The 20,723-nt window shown below is 56.1% G+C and overlaps 1 protein-coding gene across 1 annotated transcript in view; it reads left to right on the forward strand.

Moving 5' to 3' along the window:
* Window positions 1-19,279, forward strand: part of WNT3 (Wnt family member 3) — a 53,140-nt gene extending 33,861 nt beyond the window's left edge. The window contains exons 2-5 of the mRNA XM_005905953.3: window positions 9,936-10,177; window positions 13,982-14,247; window positions 14,822-15,309; window positions 19,107-19,279. Coding sequence (XP_005906015.1) covers window positions 9,936-10,177; window positions 13,982-14,247; window positions 14,822-15,301 — 988 coding nt within the window. The 3' untranslated portion in view covers window positions 15,302-15,309; window positions 19,107-19,279. The remainder of the gene's footprint in view (window positions 1-9,935; window positions 10,178-13,981; window positions 14,248-14,821; window positions 15,310-19,106) is intronic.
* The last annotated feature ends 1,444 nt before the right edge of the window (window positions 19,280-20,723 follow it).

Below are 20,723 nucleotides of genomic sequence, written 5' to 3' on the forward strand. Positions count from 1 at the left end.
AATGAATATTCAAGACTAATTTCCTTTAGGATTGACTGGTTTGATCTCCTTGCAGTCCAAGGGACTCTCAAGAGTTTTTTCCAACACTACAGTTCAAAAGCATCAGTTCTTTGGTGCTCAGCTTTCTTTATAGTCCAACTCTCACATCCTTACATGACTACTGGAAAAACCATAGCTTTGACTAGATGGACCTTTGTCAGCAAAGTAATGTCTCTGCTTTTTAATATGCTGTCTAGGTTGGTCATAGCTTTTCTTCCAAGGAGCAAGCGTCTTTTAATTCCATGACTGCAGTCACCATCTGCAGTGATTTTGGAGCCCCCCACAATAAAGTCTGTCACTGTTTCCATTGTTTCCCCATCTATTCACCATGAAACGATGGGACTGGATACCATGTTCTGGGGGGTGCAGTCATAATGCACAGACAGGCCTGAGACTCTCTTTAGCATAAACTGTCCCCCCAGTCCCTCCCCCCACTCCTTTCCCAGCCTTCAGTCTCTTGGTATCCACCCCCTAGCCTCATTCTGCAGTTTGATGATGTCTATGCTTAGTCACTCAGTCTTGTCTGACTCTTTGTGACCCCCTGGACTGTAGCCCACCAGGCTCCTCTGTCCATGGGGTTCTCCAGGCAGGAATACTGGAGTGGGTTGCTGTTCCATTCTCCAGATGATGTCTAACAGATTAACACTCCAAATCACAGCTCAGGAACCTTCAATGGCTGCACAGGTCCCCGGAGTAAAACTTGGCACTCAGGGCCCCCTTCCCTCTTCTGCTCCTTTGTACGGTCCCTGGACTCTAGCTGGAGTGGACCCACTGCTGTTCTGTCTCCCACCTCTTGTCTGGAGCTCTTCCCTGGTACCCCAGCCCTCCCCCACCCCCCAAGGGAGCCCAGCCATCCTTTACCAGCTCAGTGCCTGCTCCTTCATCGGGCCTTCTTGGTCGCCACTCCCTGGAACCTGCTCTCTTCCAGGATGCCCCTGCTCTTACCATATGCTCTCTGGCATGAGGGTTACTTGGGTGGTAAGCTACAGGTGCCTGGGGACCCTCTGTCACTTGTTCATGGCACACACGGCACCCAGACCTAGTAGGTGCCACAGAAATGCTTGTTGGTCTGTAATTGACACATGCCTCCTGGTCTGGGTGCCCCGTGGTTTGTGGCTTAGTTCATCTCCATGTTTCCAGTGCTTGGCACTCTCCCCAGTTCAATCATCACTTAAACGTGTTTTGAGTGAATAGGCAGGAAATGAATTTGTTTACCAAGGGAAGACTTTAACCTACTTTCCTAAGGGCAGGCACCTCAGTGCGCTCCGCGTGCTTATTGCTCACAGGGCTCCAGGCTGGATGGCTGGGGCTGAATCAAGATGGGAAAGCAGCAGGAGCCCTGGGCCTTCCAGCTCCCAGGCTCTTGCAGTTGCTTCTTCACTGACTCCTCTCTGGACCCTGGGTCCCAGCTCAGCGTGTGGACCCTTTCTACCTTCACCTTTCCCTTCCTGGGTATAAATAAGGCTGACCCTGAAGCCACCCAAATCAACTTTTGGTGAGAACCATAGGACCCATTCATGCCTACTGAGCGAATGAATCAGCTGCTGATGGGCAAGGTTCAGGTAGATCCTGATGAAAGGCGACCACTGGGGTATCTAGGTCTGCTCTATGGGCCATGTGAGCCCCTTGGACTCTGAAGCAACTCCCTCTCCTTGGCTCGCCCTGAGATAAGTTCAGGGTTGGGTCGGGAGGGCATAGAGCTGTGCTTAGCACCCATGCAGCCCAAGTGTGCTCTAGGGAGGCTGACCGGATAGGTAGAAAAAAGTAGTAGCTTGTGACTCTTGACCTAGGTCCCTCCTCTCGCTTTGTCACGAGCTCCCTGCCAAAGCACCAGGGTAAGCGGCCCGTGCCACTCATGTTTAAGCTCTTTGGAAGTTCCAGGAGTTGGGTGCACCTGGGTCTACTAGGTCCCTGCCCCTGCCCTGCCCCACCCACAGGGTACCTGTGTCCCTGAGTTTGTCACGTTCCCCTCGTGATGTCCACCGGCCCCGAGTGGCCTCTTGAGCTAAGTAGAAAGGTAGTGGCCTTGTTCCAAGGCCAATGCTTGACTCTTTTCTTTCTGCCCATTTTCAAGACTTTCCTTCCCCTTCTGGAAGTTCCCATCTTTCCCCAGGCCAGAGTTGGGCCCCTCTGGACCCAGAAACAGGAAGGGCATCTGTCCTGGAACCAGCAGGTGGACCACCAAGCTCTGGGCCATTGTAGGGTTTCCGGAAATATGGTGGTCATGCTGGAGGAGAGAGCAAAGGACCACACAGGAGGTGTTCTGGCTCCCTCCTTGTTCCATCTCCCCCACTTCCTCCCAGAACCCATGCCAGTCAGCTGAAGAGGCACTGATTCTTTGGGTCGGAATCTTAGGGTGCCCTATCTGGGGCCAGCAGAGACAGGTAGTCCTTGCCATTGAAAAAGCTGAGGGGGCGGGCCAAGACTCCAAGAAAGGCATGACTCCAGGAGACTCGGCCACGGAGCCCACCCCAAGACTGGAGAGCCTAAGCAGGGACCCTGGATCCTCTTCCTGGGGTACACCCTTGGACCTGCCTTCCACAGCCCTGCCCATATGTGGCTGCATGACCTGGGAAAACAACAAATTCTCTCTGGGTCTCAGTCTTCCCATCCAGAAAAGGAAGTGATTAGACTTCACTTTCACTTTTCACTTTCATGCATTGGAGAAGGAAATGGCAACCCACTCCAGTGTTCTTGCCTGGAGAATCCCAGGGACGGGGGAGCCTGGTGGGCTGCCGTCTGTGGGGTCACGCAGAGTCGGACATGACTGAAGCAATCAGCAGCAGCAGCAGCAGCAGACTAGACCAGTGGTTCTCAGATTGCATCCTGCAGAATGGCCATAGATGGGGAGTGAGGGGAAGGTGAAGGGGTGGGCCTGTGGGTCCCTACCCCCCTCCTTTTTTCAATTTAATCCTTTTAAGTGTACAGTACAGTGGGATCAAGTTATGTTTGCAGTGTTGTCCAACCATCACCGCTGTTTCCAGAACTTTTCATCATCCCAAACAGAAGCTGTATCCTCCCCCTCCCAGCCCCCAGCTGCCTCTAATCTACTTTTGGTCACTATGAAATTGCCTATTCTTGGTACCTCATGTAAATGGAATCATACTATATCTGTCCTGTGTCTGGCTTATTTCACTTGGTATAACGTTGCCAAGGTTCATGTATGTTGCAGCATGTATCAGAACGTCTTTCCTGTTTGTGGCTGAATAATATTCCATTGTATGGATTTGCCACATTTTGTTATCCATTCATCTGCTAATGGACACTGGGTTATTTCCACCTTTTGGCTGCTGTAAATAGTGCTGCCATGAACACTGGTGAACACATATCCGGTTGAATCCCTGCTTTCAGTTCTCCTGGGTCTATACCTTTTCATACTGTTCATGGGGTTCTCAAGGCAAGAATACTGAAGTGGTCTGCCATTCTCTTCTCCAGTGGACCACGCTTTGTCAGAACTCTCCACTGTGACCCATCCGCCTTGGGTGGCCCTACCTTGGAGTGGAATTGCCGGGTCATAGGAGCTTCTCAGGTGGCTCAGCAGTAAAGAATCCTCCTGCCAATGCAGGGAATCCAAGTTTGATCCCTGGGTTGGAAAGATTCCCTGGAGAAGGAAATGGTAACCCACTACAGTATTCTTGTCTGGAGACTCTCATGGACACAGGAGCCTGGCGAGTTACAGTCCATGGGGTCACAGAGTTGGACGTGACTGAGCGCGCATGCATGATGATTCTACATTTAGCTTTTGGAGGAACAGTCCCTCTTTTTTTCTGTTTTGTGTACTTGGGAGAGGCAAGGGGGGTGTATATTTGGAAAAAAATAGCTAACAAAAAACACCCTAAACTAGATGACTCCTGAGGCCTCTTTAATCTATCGAATACTACAATGTTAGAAGGGTCTAAGGTAAAAAATGTAGGTAAGTTTGATTGCAAGGGAGGCCACCTGGTTGGGTGAGGGACCCCAACTCACATGGCCCATTAAGGGAAGCAGGGTGGGGGACAGCATGGTGTGCCCCCGTCACCACGGCACGTGGTCCCTGCAGGGCAGGGCAGTGCTGGGTGGACCACAGAGTCTGTGGGTCCACAGGACCACCGTCACGGGGCCCTTGGGGGCCTCACACTATATGCCGTCCACCTCAGCCGGGTCAGCACCGGGCAGCCCTGTGCTCACCAGGCAGACCCACCTCCAGCTTCTGGAGACAGAGGTGCCACGGGTTGGTGAATGGCTTGGTGAGGGTGGGAGTCTGATGAGACCACGCGTGGCATTGAAGCCCGGCTGGTTTGGAGAAAGTCTTTCATCCTGAGAGGTCAACCCCGAGGCCTCAGGAGCCGCCTGTCACCCGCTGGCACCTGCCACCCCATCCACCTGGCTGCCTGTGTCTGTCCTCAGCCCAGCTGGGCGGTGGGTGGTTGGGGTGGAGGGTGAGCTGTCTGTAGGGGAGGGTGGCAGGGCCCTAGGGCCGGGCCAGGCAGGAGTTGGTATAAATAGCCCTGCCCAGCTGGGAAGGCCTGGCAGGGCCCTCTGCCCTCCCCCTCACCAGCTGCCGATGCCAGGCGGGTCCCCACCTCTCTTGGGAGCCTAGCCATCGTCTCAGGTCCTAAATGGAGGAACTTCCTCAGCGGAACCGAGGAGTCTTGTCCTGTGTGTAGGTGGAACCTCCGGATGCTTGGCAGCCTGGGGAAAGGGGCTGAGGGGCTGCAAAATGGCGGGAGGGGATCAGGCCCTTCGGGAAGGAGTTCTCTAATTCCTCGCCTGGAGAATCAGCGAGTGTTTGTCATGGGCCCGGCCCGGCTGGCCCTTTCGTAGGCCAAGTGTGCTTGTGTTCGTGTGTGCTTGTGTTCGTGTGTGCTTGTGTTCGTGTGTGTGTGTGCATCTCCGTCCTCAGGGAACTCACACCAGCACAGCCATGGAAATGGAAACACATCATTTCAGCCCTTTGAGATTAGAAGGCCTGAGTAAGGTAGAAAAAAGAGAGGGAGGAGAGGTTACTTCGGTCTGGGAGCCCACAAGAGTCTTCAGAACGGAGGCAACCCAGGAATTGGAGGTTGAAGGCTGGGTGAGATGCTTGCCGGGCTTGGGCAGTGGAGAGGTGCTCCGGGTGGGTGGCTGCCAGACACATCCGCTTCAGGCCGCTTGCACTTTGGTATGAAGAATGGAGATTGAGGCTCACAGTGTGACCTCTGCCCGGGGAACATGCACTTCACTGTTGGGGACAAGGAGCTGTGAGTCAATGCAAGTTAATGCATCTGTGGTGGGTGGAATCTCAGACATGAGCGTGTGTGGGCAGGAGGCTCGGGCCAGGTGTCAAGGCGTGTTTGGGGGAGGGCAGCCATCCTGTAGATCAGTCCCACGGCCACAGCCTCATTGGCCCCAGCGCCAGCCCGTAGAGCTAAACCCCCATCCTCAGAGGCCCTGGCTCATTACTGGCAGGATGTCCATTTCTGAGCTGAAATCCCTGAATGGAGCATCCTGGAAAGATCCCTCTGCCCTTGCCCTCTGGGTTCTCTTTCACACTCGGCCAGACCACAGATGTCTGTTTGGCCACTCTGGTAAGGACTGAGCTGCTTGGAGAGGGGCCAGCTTTGCTCTGGCCTGAAGCATCCTTCCCAGTGATGGATGGGAAGGGGCTCTGGAAGTTCTGGTGTGTTCTGTCAAGTCAGGGATGGGAGGGCTCAGGAATGAGGTTGATGACATACCAGGGGACAAAGTGCTGGGGACGGCCCTAAACACACAGTAACCACCACAGCCATCACGACTAGAGGGCTTCGTATATGCCAGGAGCTTTATGTCCTTCATCTCTCCCATCACGTGTGTCTTCTAGATGAAGAAAGTGAGAAACGAGGGGTTAATAAACCACTTGAGATTGGCAGCTTGGGAACAGCAGAGCTGGATTTGAATGCAGGCAGCCTGGCTCCAGATATTCAATGGATTGGACATGGAAAGCAGGAAGGAGACAGGGTTTGGTGGGAGGAGGGTAAAGAACTCATATCTCCGAGGTGGGGGCGTGCTCTCTGAGGCCATCCATCCTGGAGTCAGACAAAATCTATGGTTGCCCAACTTCTCTGCCTCCGTTTCCTCATCTGTAAAACCAAGATGACAGCAGCCATGTCACAGAGCTGTTGCTGAGGATTAAGCGACATAGTATCTGTGAAGTGCCTGACATAGAAGTGCTAAATAAGTGATGGTGGTTGTGATCTCTAGTGCTACACGTGACTGCAGGGGAAAGAGGAAGTCTGCTTGCTGGAGGGGAAACGGCAGCTGTCTGGGAGGAAGAATTCACAAGCAAGGGCGGGTGCCCTCAGGGGAGCACAGGGCACCACACCATGGCATCCCCTTCTGAGAGATGTTTGTGGGGCAGCTCTGGCCTTTGCGGCCAGCCAAGCCCTGCCAGGGCGTGGGGCTCGGGCATGCTGCTGGGCTGGGCAGGCCTGCTGGGGACCCAGGGGGGTAGGGGAGATTGGTGCAATCAGGGAGCAGAGAGCCCCTCAGAACGCTGGGATGAGGAGCATCCTCGCTGAGTGGAAATGAGGAGCCAGCAGGGCTTCCCCACACCCCGGTGCCCTTCCCTGCAGCACAGCCAGCCTCACCTGGCTTCGTGGGTCCAGCTTTGCCTTGGACAAGCCACTTCTCTCTGTGGGCCTCTGTTTTCTCATCTGTATAATGGGCTTTGTGCTCTCTAAAGGCACCTCTTATAGGTTCTTATTTTGAACCAGCTTAGCTTGAGGGTGCGCCAGCCTGTGGAAGCGCCAACAGGTATGGGAAGAGGATGAGAAAGGAGGCAAGGAATGGGGGGGTGGAGGAGGGGTGAAGGAAGGGTCCTTGAGTGCCCCTCAGGTCCTCCCTTCATTCCTCTGGGCAAAGGGAGTCTGGAGCCTTGGGGCCCTGGTGTGAGAAGACCAGTAAATGGGGGTGGGGGTGGGGCACGACATGGGACAGAACTCCCTGGTGCCAGAGGTGGTCGTGCCACAGGCCTGCCCAGGTTGCAGGTTGCAGTGGGGCCAGGAAGCCAGGTTGAAGGACAGCATAAGGTCCGCAAGGCCAGTCCACCCTTCCGGGACAGGCACGGATGGAGGCGCCTGCGGTGGGAGGCTGGGGAAGGCTCTGGCCAAAGGAAGGGACATGGAGTTTGGGCAGTGGGTGCCAGGTCTCTCTCCCCATGATGCTCTGGGACAGTTAGGGGCCAGACCAGGGTATAAGGAGGGAGCAAAGAATCACCATATTCCTTTAGAGGGTCTGTCGTTGCTTGCTAATGCAGCATATGCAGGTTTGATCCCTGGGTCGGGAAGACCTCCCTGGAGGAGGAAATGGCTACCCACTCCAGTATTCTTGGCTGGGAAATCCCATGGACAGAGGAGCCTGATGGGCTACAATCCATGGGGTTGCAAAAAGTCGGACATGACTAAACACACAATATATATTGATTATGATTATTGTCACAATAACCAGTTTCTAACTGTAAATGGCAGGGGCAGGGAGGGCGACCCAGCAGATGCTGTGTGTGTCCTGGTGCCCATCGTGGGGCTCTGGGCTGACCCACCCTATCACCTGGGTTCAGTCTGGAGGCCCAGGGTGCAGACGGGCCAGGCCTCCAGCCACCCCCACCCTGCAGGGCCCAGGCAGGCACTGCCCAGAGGAGGGTCGTACATGCCCCATGTGCTCTGGAGTCAGGTGAACGGGTTCCAGGGAGCCATCCCTTAGAAGCTCCGTGGTCTGGGTTGGTTACTCCACCTGTCCGGCTAAGCCATGGGAAACGAGCTGCTGTAACAACCCTCCTAGGTCCTAGGGTTGTTACAAGGACTAAATGACGCAGATCCGAGGAAGAGGCTTGGCCTGTGTGGGGCACAGAATTCTCCTCTAATTAGCTAATCTCAGGGGGAAGTCAGGCCTGCAGCATATCCCTCCTTCTCCTTGAAAGGGTTTGGCATTCAAGATCTGGAAATTTCTCATAAATGTTACCATCCAGACTCCCAGACATGGGTCCCCCATCCCTCCCCAGTGGAAAAATGAGGGCCTGACTGTCTCTCTGATAATGGAGCCCAGAGCCAGCTCCAGGTGGAGGGCACCATGCCCCTCCACGGTGCCCGTCACGAGTGTATGATTAGAGCTGTTAAGTGGCAGACATTTGGTTCATCCCTGTGTCTAGTCCAGAAAACTCTTGTGTGCTTTTCCCTGATCTGCCTCTCGGGTCTTCTGCACCTTCCTCCCAAGGCCTCATCTTCATTTCATCCTGGGGACTTGATGGAGGCCACTGCCAGACCAGAGCCTTGGTCAGTGCTGTATACAGGGAGAGAGGAGGTGGGTCCTGATGCCTACCCTGTTCCAGCTCATGCTGGCCCTGATCACAGACAGGACTGATTGAAATTGGCCTTGAAGTCTACTGAGACCCACGGATCACTTTCTCAGCTTCTCTCACAAAATGTCATTCCTCCTGTTCTGTGCTGGGGAGGAGAGTGGAGGAGGAGCCCCTTGGTTTTCCAGTATTTTAATCTCTTGTTCCTCCTCCTCCTCCAGCTCCCACAAGACCTTTTCCCCCATTCACTCTTCTTATTTTTTTTGTCTTTCTTTTCTTCCCTTTTATTCCTTTCCCCCTGTTCACTCTTTATAAAACCCAAGAGGTTGACAGACTATTGATTGAATAGTGGGACAGTCTCTGGGGTCACACAGAGTCGGACACAACTGAAGCGACTTAGCAGCAGCAGCAGCAGCAGCAGAGGGACGTGATTTGATCAAGGTTATTTGTGTTGGATTGGGGGCTATGATCTGAGGTCTTCTCCCTCCTCACCCTGAGCTAAACTTTCATGAAACAAAGCCAAGCTTCAGTCTCTGGTCAGAGAAGAGACGGAGCTCTGGAAACTTCTAGGGAGCTGCAAAGATGGTCATGGAGGCCCTGGTGGACAAAGGACAGAGGACCTGGGGAGAGATGCTGGGAGGCTTTGGGCTAGGTGGGCATCGTCCTCAGAAGAGGCTGCGGAGCATGGCCATGAGTGGCACATGTGTGTGCGTGCATGTATGTGTGCATATGTGTCTATGTATGCACGTGTGTGTATATGCGTGTGTGTGCATGTGTGTGTGCATGTGTGTGTGCTTGTGTGTGTGCACGCACAAGCTCCCTGCTGGGACCGACACTTCTCTACTTTTTGCTTTCCCTGAAATGTGATGGGGGTCAAGTCAGCTCCTGCCATCTTCCTTTCTGTAGATTTTGTTTCTTTCCCATGGATCACTGGTAATCTCCCATGTGGCCCTAGAAACCAAAACTCCCAGCCTGACCCCTTCCCTGTCAGGGAAATTGGCCCAGAGCCTGGGAGAGACTTGACCTGGGCCCCTAATACCATCTTTCCATCCAGGGTCCTTTTTATAGCATTGCACTGCCCGCTGGTGCCCCTGAAAGCTGGAAATGCCCACAGCAGAGGGCTGACTGCCTTAGATCAGTGCTCTGCACTTCAAGAGACAGTGCACAGCTAAGGTCAAAGGCAGCGCGTTCGTTCGTTCATTATTTTTTATTTATTTGGCTGTGTTGGGTCTTGGTTGTGGCGCACAGTCTCCAGTGTGTGTGGACTGTGTAGTATGCCACACGTGGGTTCTCTAGTTGAGGCACACGGGCTCAGTAGTTGCAGTGAGTGGGCTTAGTTGCTCCTCGGCATGTGGGATCTTAGTTCCCTGACCAGGGATTGAACCCACGTGCCCTGCACTGGAAGGCAGATTCTTAACCACTGACCCACCTTTGGAAACCTGCTGCCCAAAGGCAGCACATTCAGACACCAGGTTTCTCAGGACTAGGGGTTCAGCCTCATGGGCCCTCAGCGGCTCCACCTCCCCTGAGTGCTCACAAGAAGAAACGATGCCCACGATGGACCATGTGCTTGGTGCCTACAGTGCCACTACCCTCTGTCTGCCCGCAGGTCCCTGGCACTGGGCCAGCAGTACACATCCCTGGGCTCACAGCCCCTACTCTGCGGCTCCATCCCAGGCCTGGTCCCCAAGCAGCTGCGCTTCTGCCGCAATTACATCGAAATCATGCCCAGCGTGGCCGAGGGCGTGAAGCTGGGCATCCAGGAGTGCCAGCACCAGTTTCGGGGCCGCCGCTGGAACTGCACCACCATCGACGACAGCCTGGCCATCTTCGGGCCCGTCCTCGACAAAGGTACTGTCTCTGGGCAGGATAGGAGGTGGGGGGGTGTGTGGCTCAGGACACAGGCGTTCTTCCATATCAGGGTGCCTCAGCTCTGAGCCCAGGGTCCCCAGGGGAGGACAGAAAAGCTGGTCACCTCCACACAAAGTGGGCCAGGTCCCTCTCTGGCCTGACCCAGGTTGTCACTGTGGCTGCCACACCTTCTCAGGCGCTTCCGGGGGTGCTGAGCAGCCTAGAGATCCTGAGATCCTAGGGCGGGCTAGGAGGCTGTGGGTGTTCTTCCCTCCTGGCTGGCACAGCGGATGGCCTCAGGCTTTGATGTGGACTTCTGTGACGTTTTCCCAGTGCTGTGTTAAGTGCTATGCAAATCTAGCTTTAGGGTGAGATGAAAGCACCGCCAGCCCGAGTTCTCTCTCTTACATAGAACATTCTGGAGCCTTGGAGGCTGCCTGGTGCTGGTGGCATTGCATGGCATCCTGTGAGTAGTTTCTGCTGGTCGCTGTGCCTCCAGCAGGCTGGCTGTGCCTGTGGACTATGGTGGGACTTGAAAACCTGCTGGCCTCTGGGTAACTTTCCAGCCATCATGGAGATTCACAGGTTGTGTCTGAAATGAATGGGATTCACATAACTTGACTTTGAATATGAAGGCACTGGGAGAAAGGGACAAGGTGGGCGACTGGTCCCAAGAAGGAGACTTTGGGGCTGATGAGTTCTGGGCTGAAGATGGGCAGCTCTTTGAGCAATTGCTGTATCTAGGAATGCAGTGACCCTTGCTGCCCTCCTGGGAGCTACCATTTCTTTTCTGCAGCAACTTGAAGCCTCTCAGCCACCACCAGGGCTTTGGCACCCAAACCGGTGAACCTGGCCTTCCCTCCGTTTAGAAGAGCTGCATTTACAGCCAGAAAGAAAAGGGACCCGAGAACCAGCTGGACCTGGGGAAGGGTTGGTGGGGGGAATGGCAGGGAATGAGTGCGGGAAGCCGACCCCCCATTTGGGAGTGCAGTCCCCGTTTACCTGCGCCTCTGGTGCGCCTTGTTAGTCCGACCTACAGGCTATTGTCACGGGACAGAAGGGCAATTAGCGAATCAATGGATGATGATTCTGTTTACGCTTCTATTACCAAAGCTAATTATTCCCTGTTTACATAAAAGGTTTGGCCTCTAATTGGGGCCAAGTGGCGGCGGTTTGCATTTCAAACTTGATCTTGCCGGCGTGTCAGTCTCACCACCTTCCGGTGCCCCACCTCGGGCCAGGTTGCGCTTAATAAAACAGCCTGGCGTCTAGACGCGCTCCCCAAAGCAACTTATCTTCTGATTGCTCTTCTCCGCGCGGGACGTGAAAACCTGTGAAAACCGGGTCTCTGAGCTTATTATCCCTTCAAGTCTGTGTATAACGTTTTAAATCTCCGTTGTAGGTTCTAGGACTTGCCCACATCCCTAAATTGCAGGACAGTTTTGTGATGGGGAGGCGTGGGTAGGATGTCAGAGAAAGGAACGTGAGGGGAGCTCAGGTTCCCAAGTCAGAGAAAGGGGAACTCAGCGGTCTGCGGAAGGAGGGCCCCCACAACCCCGCGCCCGCACGCGCTCCCCAGTGCCCGAAGCCTGGCGTGAACGTGTTCGAACCCCGCTCTAGGCTCCACGCTCGCACCCCGCCTCTGGCGAGCTCCCTACCCGCGCCGGGAGGGCTGCCAGGGTAGACCTCTGCCCCCGGCTTTGAGACCCAGGGTGGCAGGGAGGCGGTCTGTGCCGGGGCGCGCGCATCTTCCGTGGCCGCCGGGGACCGACTCCCCGGGGCCGGCGCGCCCGGAGCGGCGGCAGGGGGCGCCGGGGTCGGCGGCCGGAAGGCGCGAGGCGGCGAAGGCGGGGTGCGGGCGGCCGGGGATCGCGGTCCCCGGGCGGGGCGGGGGCGGGGGCTGGCGGCCCGGAGGGGCTTAGGCAGCTTGAAAGGGGCCCGAGCGGCGCCCCCCACCGCGCGGCCCGGCCCCGCGCCCGCTGCGGCCGCCGCGCCATTCACACGCCCTCTGGCCATTCGGCGCGGCGCGGGGGCGGGGGGCGCCGCTTCAATGGGGATTTCGCGGGCCGGCGCCGGGGCCGGGGGCGCGGCCCGGCCGCGGGAGCCGCCCGTTGCTACGCGGTGGCGGCCGGCCCGGCGGCCCGGACCCGGCGGCCGCATTATGCGGGTAATGCGGTGTGACACCGCGCGAACAAAGGCGGATTGAGCGGCCCAGCGGGCCCCGCCGGACGGGGACCGGCACAGCGGGGCTGTCAGCGCCGCTCCCAGGCTAATCCCCGCCCCGCCCCCGCCGCCCCCGCGTCCCCGGGGCTGGGAACCGAGCGCGGCCCGGGGCCCGGGCGCCGCCGCCGCCGCGAGAGGCCGCGGGCCGGCCGGAAGCGAGGCGCTCGCCCTCGGCGCCCCCGGCCTCCGGGGCGCTGAGGGGTGGGCAGCCCCGGGCCGGGGTCGGAGCCGGGGCGCCGCGCCTCAGGCCTCGGGCGCCCCCGTCGCAATCGGCCCGGGCTGAGCGGGTCCAGTGCCCGGGCGGGCCTCTCCCACTCCCCGCCAGCCTGCCCGCGAAGGCGGCGCGTCCTCCTTTGCCGGTGGTCCACGAGGGCCCCGGGGCCTCTACAGAGGCGGCAGTGGCCATGAGGGGGGACCGGGCTCCCTGGTCCGCCGAGACCAGAGTCACAGCCCAGGAAAGGAGACATGCAGGCCAGCAGCCCGGTGTTCTGCAGCCTGCCTGGCCTTGGGCAGGTCGCCTCCCGGTTCCCGGGTTCCTCACCAGTAAGGAGAAATGGTTGGACAGGTCTTCCACGCCTTTGCCTCCCTAGTCGTCTATGTCTGTATCTGCAAAATGGGCCTATAAGAAGGCTTTCTGCCTCATAGGGTAAGAGGACTAAATGGGATAAAGCACATGAAGGGTAGAACCTGGTGAATACCCACCACTCAAGGTGGTTATCATTGTAACAAATTTGGGGGAGCACCCTGAGAATCTTCTCTTCCCGTTTGCTGGATCCTGGGACAGAGGCAGGGCATGTGCCCTGTGTCCCTCCATCCTCCTGAGAGGTGCTTGACCTTCTTAGTCCAAAACCTTGGCTTTGTCTTGGGTAGAGGAAAGGAAAATGGAAGGGGGAGGCTGAGATGCCAACCACTGTTCTCTTGGTCAGGAACTTTGGTGGCAGAGGGAATTTGTACCCATTTTACAAAAAGGGTAACTGAGGCTCAGAAAAGGAAAGCGTCAGGGCTTCCCTGGTGGTCCAGTGGTTTAGATTCCACACTCGCAGCACAGGGGGCAGGGGCTCCATCCCTGGAAGGGACACTGGGATCCCACATGCCATATGGTGCTGGCAAAAAAAAAAAAAGGAAAGCATCTGCCCAGGTGTGTCCAAGTAGGGAACGGGGGGACTTGGGCAGGTTTAGGCTGTTGGTTCCCAGGCATCACTCCCCACAGACCTCAGGCTGTCGGGAATGGGAGGGCCCAGGTCTGTGCTGGATCTCCACTTTAGATAGGCAGAGGGTAGGGGGACCTGGGACCCGGACAGATCAAGGGCACCTTATCTCTTCAGCAACCTGCCAGAGCTGTCTTCCCACCCATTTCTAACAGGCTCCACTCTGCCAGTTAGTGACTCTGGGCCTCCATTTGCTCATCTGTAAAGTGGGGATACCCACTAGGGGCTGGGCCAACCAGAGGGAATGGCATCTGGGTTCCTTCCTTTCCATTGGGGCTGGTGAGCCCCCTTTGGCAGCTGGGGAAGTCAGGGGTGGGGGGCGGCCTGTTTCAGGACCCAGTCTGAGCAGTGCCTCCCTGTGGCCTCCCTGCAGCCACCCGGGAATCGGCCTTCGTGCACGCCATCGCCTCAGCCGGTGTGGCCTTCGCAGTCACGCGCTCCTGTGCGGAGGGTACCTCCACCATCTGTGGCTGCGACTCACATCATAAGGGGCCGCCTGGCGAGGGCTGGAAATGGGGCGGCTGCAGCGAGGATGCTGACTTCGGGGTGCTTGTGTCCCGAGAGTTTGCAGATGCACGCGAGAACAGGCCAGACGCGCGCTCGGCCATGAACAAGCACAACAACGAGGCTGGCCGTACGGTGAGCCCCGGCCGCCCTCCCCACGGCCCTGCCCGAGACCCCTTCCGGACCTGTCCCTGTCCCTCCCGGTGGCCCATGTGCGTGCTGGGCTCCCTGCCCTCCTTTCTCCTTGGACTGTTCCCAGCCCCCAGCTTACTCCTGCCCTGAGGATGTTGTCAGCCCACAAGTGTGGCAGCCCCAGGGAGCGGGTACCAAACAGCCCATCCTGGGCACTTTAGCTGCCTGTGTAGCTGTGAGACCCGTGGGCCTGGCTTTGAATTCAGCCTCCGTGCTTTCCTAGGTTACTTGACTTAAGGCGAGTCACTTAAGTTCCCAGCCTCAGTTTCCCTATCTGTTAAATGGGGGTCACAATCCTTATTTCCCAGGGCTTTGAGAAATGAATGTGATTTCTGCCAATGCCGAGGTGTGAAGGAGAGGGAAGCAGGGAAGCAGTGGTCACCATTCTTAGGCTTGAGTCTCAATCCCCAGTCCATTCTCATCCTGGCATAGGGGAGAAATGGAGGAGGTTTCAGCGATGGGGGTGGGAGGGCCTGGTGGGGTCAGTCTGGGGACCAGCTGCGGCTCCTCTTCCCAGACCATCCTGGACCACATGCATCTCAAGTGCAAGTGCCACGGGCTGTCAGGCAGCTGTGAGGTCAAGACCTGCTGGTGGGCCCAGCCCGACTTCCGCGCCATCGGCGACTTCCTCAAGGACAAGTATGACAGCGCCTCGGAGATGGTGGTGGAGAAGCATCGGGAGTCCCGCGGCTGGGTGGAGACCCTCCGCGCCAAGTATGCGCTCTTCAAGCCGCCCACGGAGAGGGACCTGGTCTACTACGAGAACTCGCCCAACTTTTGCGAGCCCAACCCCGAGACGGGCTCCTTCGGTACCAGGGACCGGACTTGCAATGTCACCTCCCACGGCATCGACGGCTGTGACCTGCTCTGCTGCGGCCGTGGCCACAACACGAGGACGGAGAAGCGGAAGGAGAAGTGTCACTGCATCTTCCACTGGTGTTGCTACGTGAGCTGCCAGGAGTGTATCCGCATCTATGACGTGCACACCTGCAAGTAGGGAGCCAGGTAGGGGGGCTGCATGCGGAGGCTGGGGCGGGGCCTTGGTGCAGGGCCCTGGGCTTGCCTGTCTTCTCTTCTTGACCACCCCGTCTACTTCTGAGTGACCCTGGACATGTGTGTTTCCACGGCTGCAGTAGGAAGGCAGGCTTTCCCCGGCTTCAGTGGGAATGGTCCTTGGGCAGTGTCTTGGTGGATTACACAAAGCACAGATAATAACCAAGTTTGTGCAAATGAGGCTCCAAGCAGTTGATTCAGTGCATGTACAAGTTAATAAATTATGAGCCAGGCCAGTTCACACACTAGCTGTCATGATCGAGCATCCGTGGAGCCAGAGCAGGGGGTATTGTGGGATTGGAAGCTGGGCCCCCTGACTTCTGGTCTTGACTTGGCTCCTGACTTCCTGTTCTTTTCACTCTTCTGGGCCTCAGGTTTCTCACTGTAAAGTGAGGGGGTTAAAATACTTGGAATAGCAGGCCCCAAAGTCTCTTGTACCCCTGGGGCAGAGTCATTTTGCATCCACCTTGAACTTAGAAGGCAGGATTTTGCACAAGCATAACTCCTACCACCCTCAGGAGGTGGGTGGGGGGAAGCGGTGTGTAAGCCCGTATCCCGGCACATCTGAGGCTTGGGTGGAGCGGGGTGCACTCTCACCGCGTTTATGGCCGGTGATGGGGAGGAGGAAGGAGTCAAGTTCAGAGTGATGGTGGTGAGTAATCGAGGGATCAAAGACTGCTAGAGTATGTTCCCAAGCTTCCCAGAGGTGGCCTGCGTGGGAGACACTGTTGCCCAGCCCTGGGGTCCATGGGTCCCCAGGACAGGTCACGCTGGGCATGTGGTGGTCCTGTTCTTGGAGGGTTTCTCAGGCCCCTGTGCCCTCTCTATTTCTCTGGCCTGAGAAAGGGCCTGGTCCATAGGGATCTGCAACCCAGTCCAGCTGCCACCACTTGCCAACTGTGTGACCCCAACAAGACTGTCTCTTGCTCTGTCGTCCTCCCCATAGCTGCGGTGAGGAAGAGTGAAGGGCACTGGGGACAGTGCTCGGTTCATTGAGGACTCATCTGCCTGGGTTATCGCTGCCTGGGGCTGTGTTGGCAAGGGCACCCCACTGGCCAATGTGGTTGGGAGGGGTCGGGCTTCTCTGCAACAGGGAAGGACTGCACGAGCAGGGGAGAGCTCTGACTGAGGGGTTCCTGACTCAGCCCGTCTGGGGAGCCCCTCTATGTAGCTCAGGTTCCATCCTGGCAGGGACGGAGTCCAGAGAGACAGCAGGAGGCACCGCTTCTCTGGGTGCCTGAATAAAAGCAGCGTGGGCAGTGGAGAGGGTGCACGGGTGGTTCCAGCCCCACCGCTTCCCAGCTGCAACCCAGCTCCCTCACTTGCACGTCGTGGGAATGATGGGAGCCTGGCAAGAGTTTTATGAGGTTTGAGCAAGCTGGCAGATGTGAATGCCGGTCTGAATACAGTAATAACAGAAAGTGATAAATGCCATCAGAGCCCTGACACGAGGGCAGTCACCCTGCGAGAAGTGGTGGCATCACTTGGGCAGTTACATTTAACTGCTTTTCAGAATGATGGAAAAAAATCAGTGCATAGGCGAGAACTCCCAGGCTCACTCCGCACGTCAGCAAAGTCTGAAAACTGCGGTGCCTCCTTGCCCTGACATCTACTCTGCCAAGCAGGACACAGCTCTGGCCATTATGAGAAGGCTACGGGGAAACCAGGCTTCAGAACACTAGCTCTGGAGGGGGCACAGGGAGGCTGTCTGTGTAGCCTGCCCATTGTAGCCCAGGGCCCTGCCTCCAGAAAGCCCCAATCTGTGGGTCCTGCAGAGGCCACTCTGGCAGCAGCCCAGGCCCCGGCAGTGGCTCCAGGATGTCACAGCTCCGTTCCAGCTCCTCTCCTCTCTTCCCCTCTGAGGGCAGCTGAGTGAAGCCAAGCCATCTGCTGAGTGGGAAGGAGGTGTGCTGGGTGGGCCCTCAGTGTCCAGAAAAACCCCCCACCTGCGATCTGATACTGATCCTAAGAGCCAACACTCCCCATTTCTGAAACGGAATGGCATTTCCCCCTATGGAACATATTACATGGATGTGGAGGATGGTGGCCCCTGGGCCTCTCATATACGGAGCCCTTGCTCTGGGACATGTGGATTCTTGTCTCCCCATGTGGTGCCCTTTTGATGAACAGTTTTTGTTGAGTGATTTGGGGCAAGTGGTTTTGCCTCTCTGAGCCCCCGTTTCCTCATCTGTTAACTGGGGGATAAGAACCGTGATCCTCACAGGCTTGTTGTACGGATGAGAGCCCTGTGCACGCGAAGAGCCCTGACACGGGGTCCAAGGAGGAGGGAACACCCCAAAGCCTGGCCTCCAGGAGCAGCTTCCCCCCGGCTTGCTGCTGTTTCAGAGCCACAGGCTGAGACCATTACCCTCCTGTCCTTTTATCCACCTGACACTCTGCAGGCAGGACGGGAACTTCTGAGACAGGCTGGCGCAGATGGGAGAGGGCAGGGCGCCCCCGAGCAGCACGCATGCCCTCCACATGCTCGAGGAGGAGCTCGAGCCTTTCCCTTATGTAAGGGCCTTCCTTAAGGAGAAAACCTCTCCACTGCTTGTCGATTGTGTCCGGTGTCTCAGGCGAACCACTGATTTCCCACCTCACGAGGACCAGTTTTGTGCTTTTGTTATCCTGATGCTGTGAGTGCAGCAAGCTAGAAAGGGCTCTGCACAAGAGGCAGGTGGCCTGGCAAACCCCAAGTCCTGGCTCTGTCACTGAGTCCTTGCGAGACTTTGGACATGTCTTTGGAATCTCGCTGAGTAAAAGTCTCCTACTGACCAAGGAGTTCGGGGTTGATGGGGAACGCCCATCAGAGTCCTTTGGGCTTCAAATCTTTTGTGACAGGTAAATACATATCTGAGCACACACACGTATCTTGAAATACATACACAAATGAAGAGAAGGTACACATTGGTGCGCCCATGAGGAGGAATTTTTCATAATGCAATAGGCTTTCTTCTGCGTGGACAGCTTGATACAGAAACAGCAGACAAGAGTCTACAAAGTTGGGAATTGGGCCCTAGATCCACAGGGTTCCTAGTATCTATGCAAGGCAGGTTCCTCTGTCAGGCGAGTTACCTAGACTGGGCTTTCTGTTGCCCCAGCCCCGGCTAGAAGGGTGGTGTTGTTCAGTTGTGTCTGACTCTGCAACTCCATGGACGCCAGGCTTCCCTGTCCATCACCATCTCCCAGAGTTTGCTCAAACTCATGTCCATTGAGTCGGTGATGCCATACAACCATCTCATCCTCCGTCATCTCCTTCTGCCTTCCATCTTTCCTAGCATCAGGGTCTTTTCCAATGAGTCGGCTTTTTGCATCAGGTGGCCAAAGTATTGAAGCTTCAGCTTCAGCATCTGTCCTTCCAATAAATATTCGGGGTTGATTTCCTTTAGGACTGACTGGTTTGATCTCTTTGCTGTTCAAGGGACTCTCAAGAGAGTCTTCGAAAAGCAGTTCAAAAGCATCAATTCTTAGGCACTCAGCCTTTTTTATTGTCCAGCTACAAGGTGGGAAGGCAGGATTTGGATCCCAGTGTGTAGACACTGAAGCCCTGCTACAGCTCACACGCCCTTCCTCAGTGGTTTACCCCAGGGAGAGTAAGGAGCATGGGTCAGCCCCCGCCCCGTTACCTCCCGGTTCAAGAGAAACGCTGAGTGAGACGTGGACCCAACAGCCTCTGTGCTTTGCTTCCTGTGGGTGGTCCCTCTGGGAAAACAACCACTTTCCTAATTCTTCCTCTTTGCTTCCCAAAGGGCACTGGGAACGGGTGAAGTGTGTGGCTGGGCAGATTCACCGAAGCCCTACGGGAAGCAGGACCCAGAGCTGGGCTCGGCCCTGAGCATCAGACAGCATGGAATCAGGACTCTTGCCAGACGCACGTGTGGTAAATGACCTGGACCCAACCCGCCGCTGCCTGGGGGGCCTCCCTCCCTCTCTCTCATCTTAAGTTTCTCACCCTACTCTGGATGGTGTGTGGTTTTTAAAGAAGGGGCTTTCTTTTTTAGTTCTCCAGGGTCTGATAGGGACAGACCCGAGGCTTATCTTTGCACATGTTAAAGAAAATAAAAATGGAAAAAGAAAACAAAACCCCACTTCTACTCCAACAGAACAGGCTGGGCTCAGGTGAGCTGCTCTGCCTGGTGGTAAAGACATCGACGTGGGCAACATTCTGTTTCCCGATGGCTTCTCCCGGTGACATTCCAAGATGCCTGTGAGGTGGGAGTTAGGAAGTAGGACAAAGCCCTGCAGTCTCTCTTTCTCTGTCTACTCCCATTCGAATCTGATAGACTTTCACATTCTGATAAAAGCCATAAGTTTAGCTGGGATCAAGTGGTAGGGAGGCCACGGCCATCGTTAGAGTCAGGTTTCGAGTTTGAAGAACTGGGAGTTCCGGGCGTTTGAAGAGCAGCTGTATGTTCTTCTCAGTCCCCTTTTCTCTGTAACCCTGTTCTGCACGAGAGGCTCTTGTGAACTGCAGTCAGATCTCAAACATCTTTTTCTACCATTCTGCGGTTTCCACCATTAACGCAGTACTTTTTTTTTTTTTTTTTCCTTTCTGTAGTGAACGTTGTAAATAGGTTATGTGTAGGGGGCAAGACTTTTCCAGCTTAGATGGCTTCCTGAAGAAAGTGGTATCTTTAAAGGGACCATTCTGCCCCTCCCAGCCCTGCTCACCTGCAGATTCTCCATACAAACTCCAGGTTGAGCGGTTGGACTGTAGGTCACCTGAGTATAAATGAGACAGAGGGTCAGAGGGAGAGCAGCCGTCTGTTCCTCAAGTTCCGACTCTGTGGCCAGTAGATGGGGAGGATACAAATGATTCCTTCCTTTGCTCTCCTCTGAGGACACACTGTCCTGCATCCTTTTCTTCCTATGGTCTGTGTGAGGAAGCAGAAACGCAGAGTTCCTTCACACAGGTCTTCCGGCCTCACCTGTGCGCCGATAGCATCAGTCCATGCAGTCTCCGAGGATCAGGATTAGGTCTTCAAAGTGGGGCAGGCCGTCACTTGCTCCCTGGGGTAGAGCATCTCACAGCTGAGTTCTCCTTGATGCACGCAGGTCCTCTGGAGGGTCTTAGGGGAAGTGAGCACAGTGGTGGCAAATGGCTCTGCCTTAAGGAGAATCAGAAAGAAGAGACGCAGTAGGGGCCTAGGCTAGAATGAAGTGACTCCTTCCTTTCCCCCTTCTCTCTCTGGTCTGCCTAACACTGACCTAAGATACCAGGTTAAGCCATCTTCCTACGTGCTCAGGCAGGTTCGCCCAAGACGATCGTCTAGAAGCCGTGCCTGCACACCCGAATCTGCTGGCATCGAGCCCTGCTCAAGATCCACATGCCACCCCCTCTAGAGAGTCTGAAATGCCCCTCCCCA

This window comes from Bos mutus, chromosome 19, assembly GCF_027580195.1.
Source record: "Bos mutus isolate GX-2022 chromosome 19, NWIPB_WYAK_1.1, whole genome shotgun sequence".
NCBI classification, from domain to species: Eukaryota; Metazoa; Chordata; class Mammalia; order Artiodactyla; family Bovidae; genus Bos; species Bos mutus.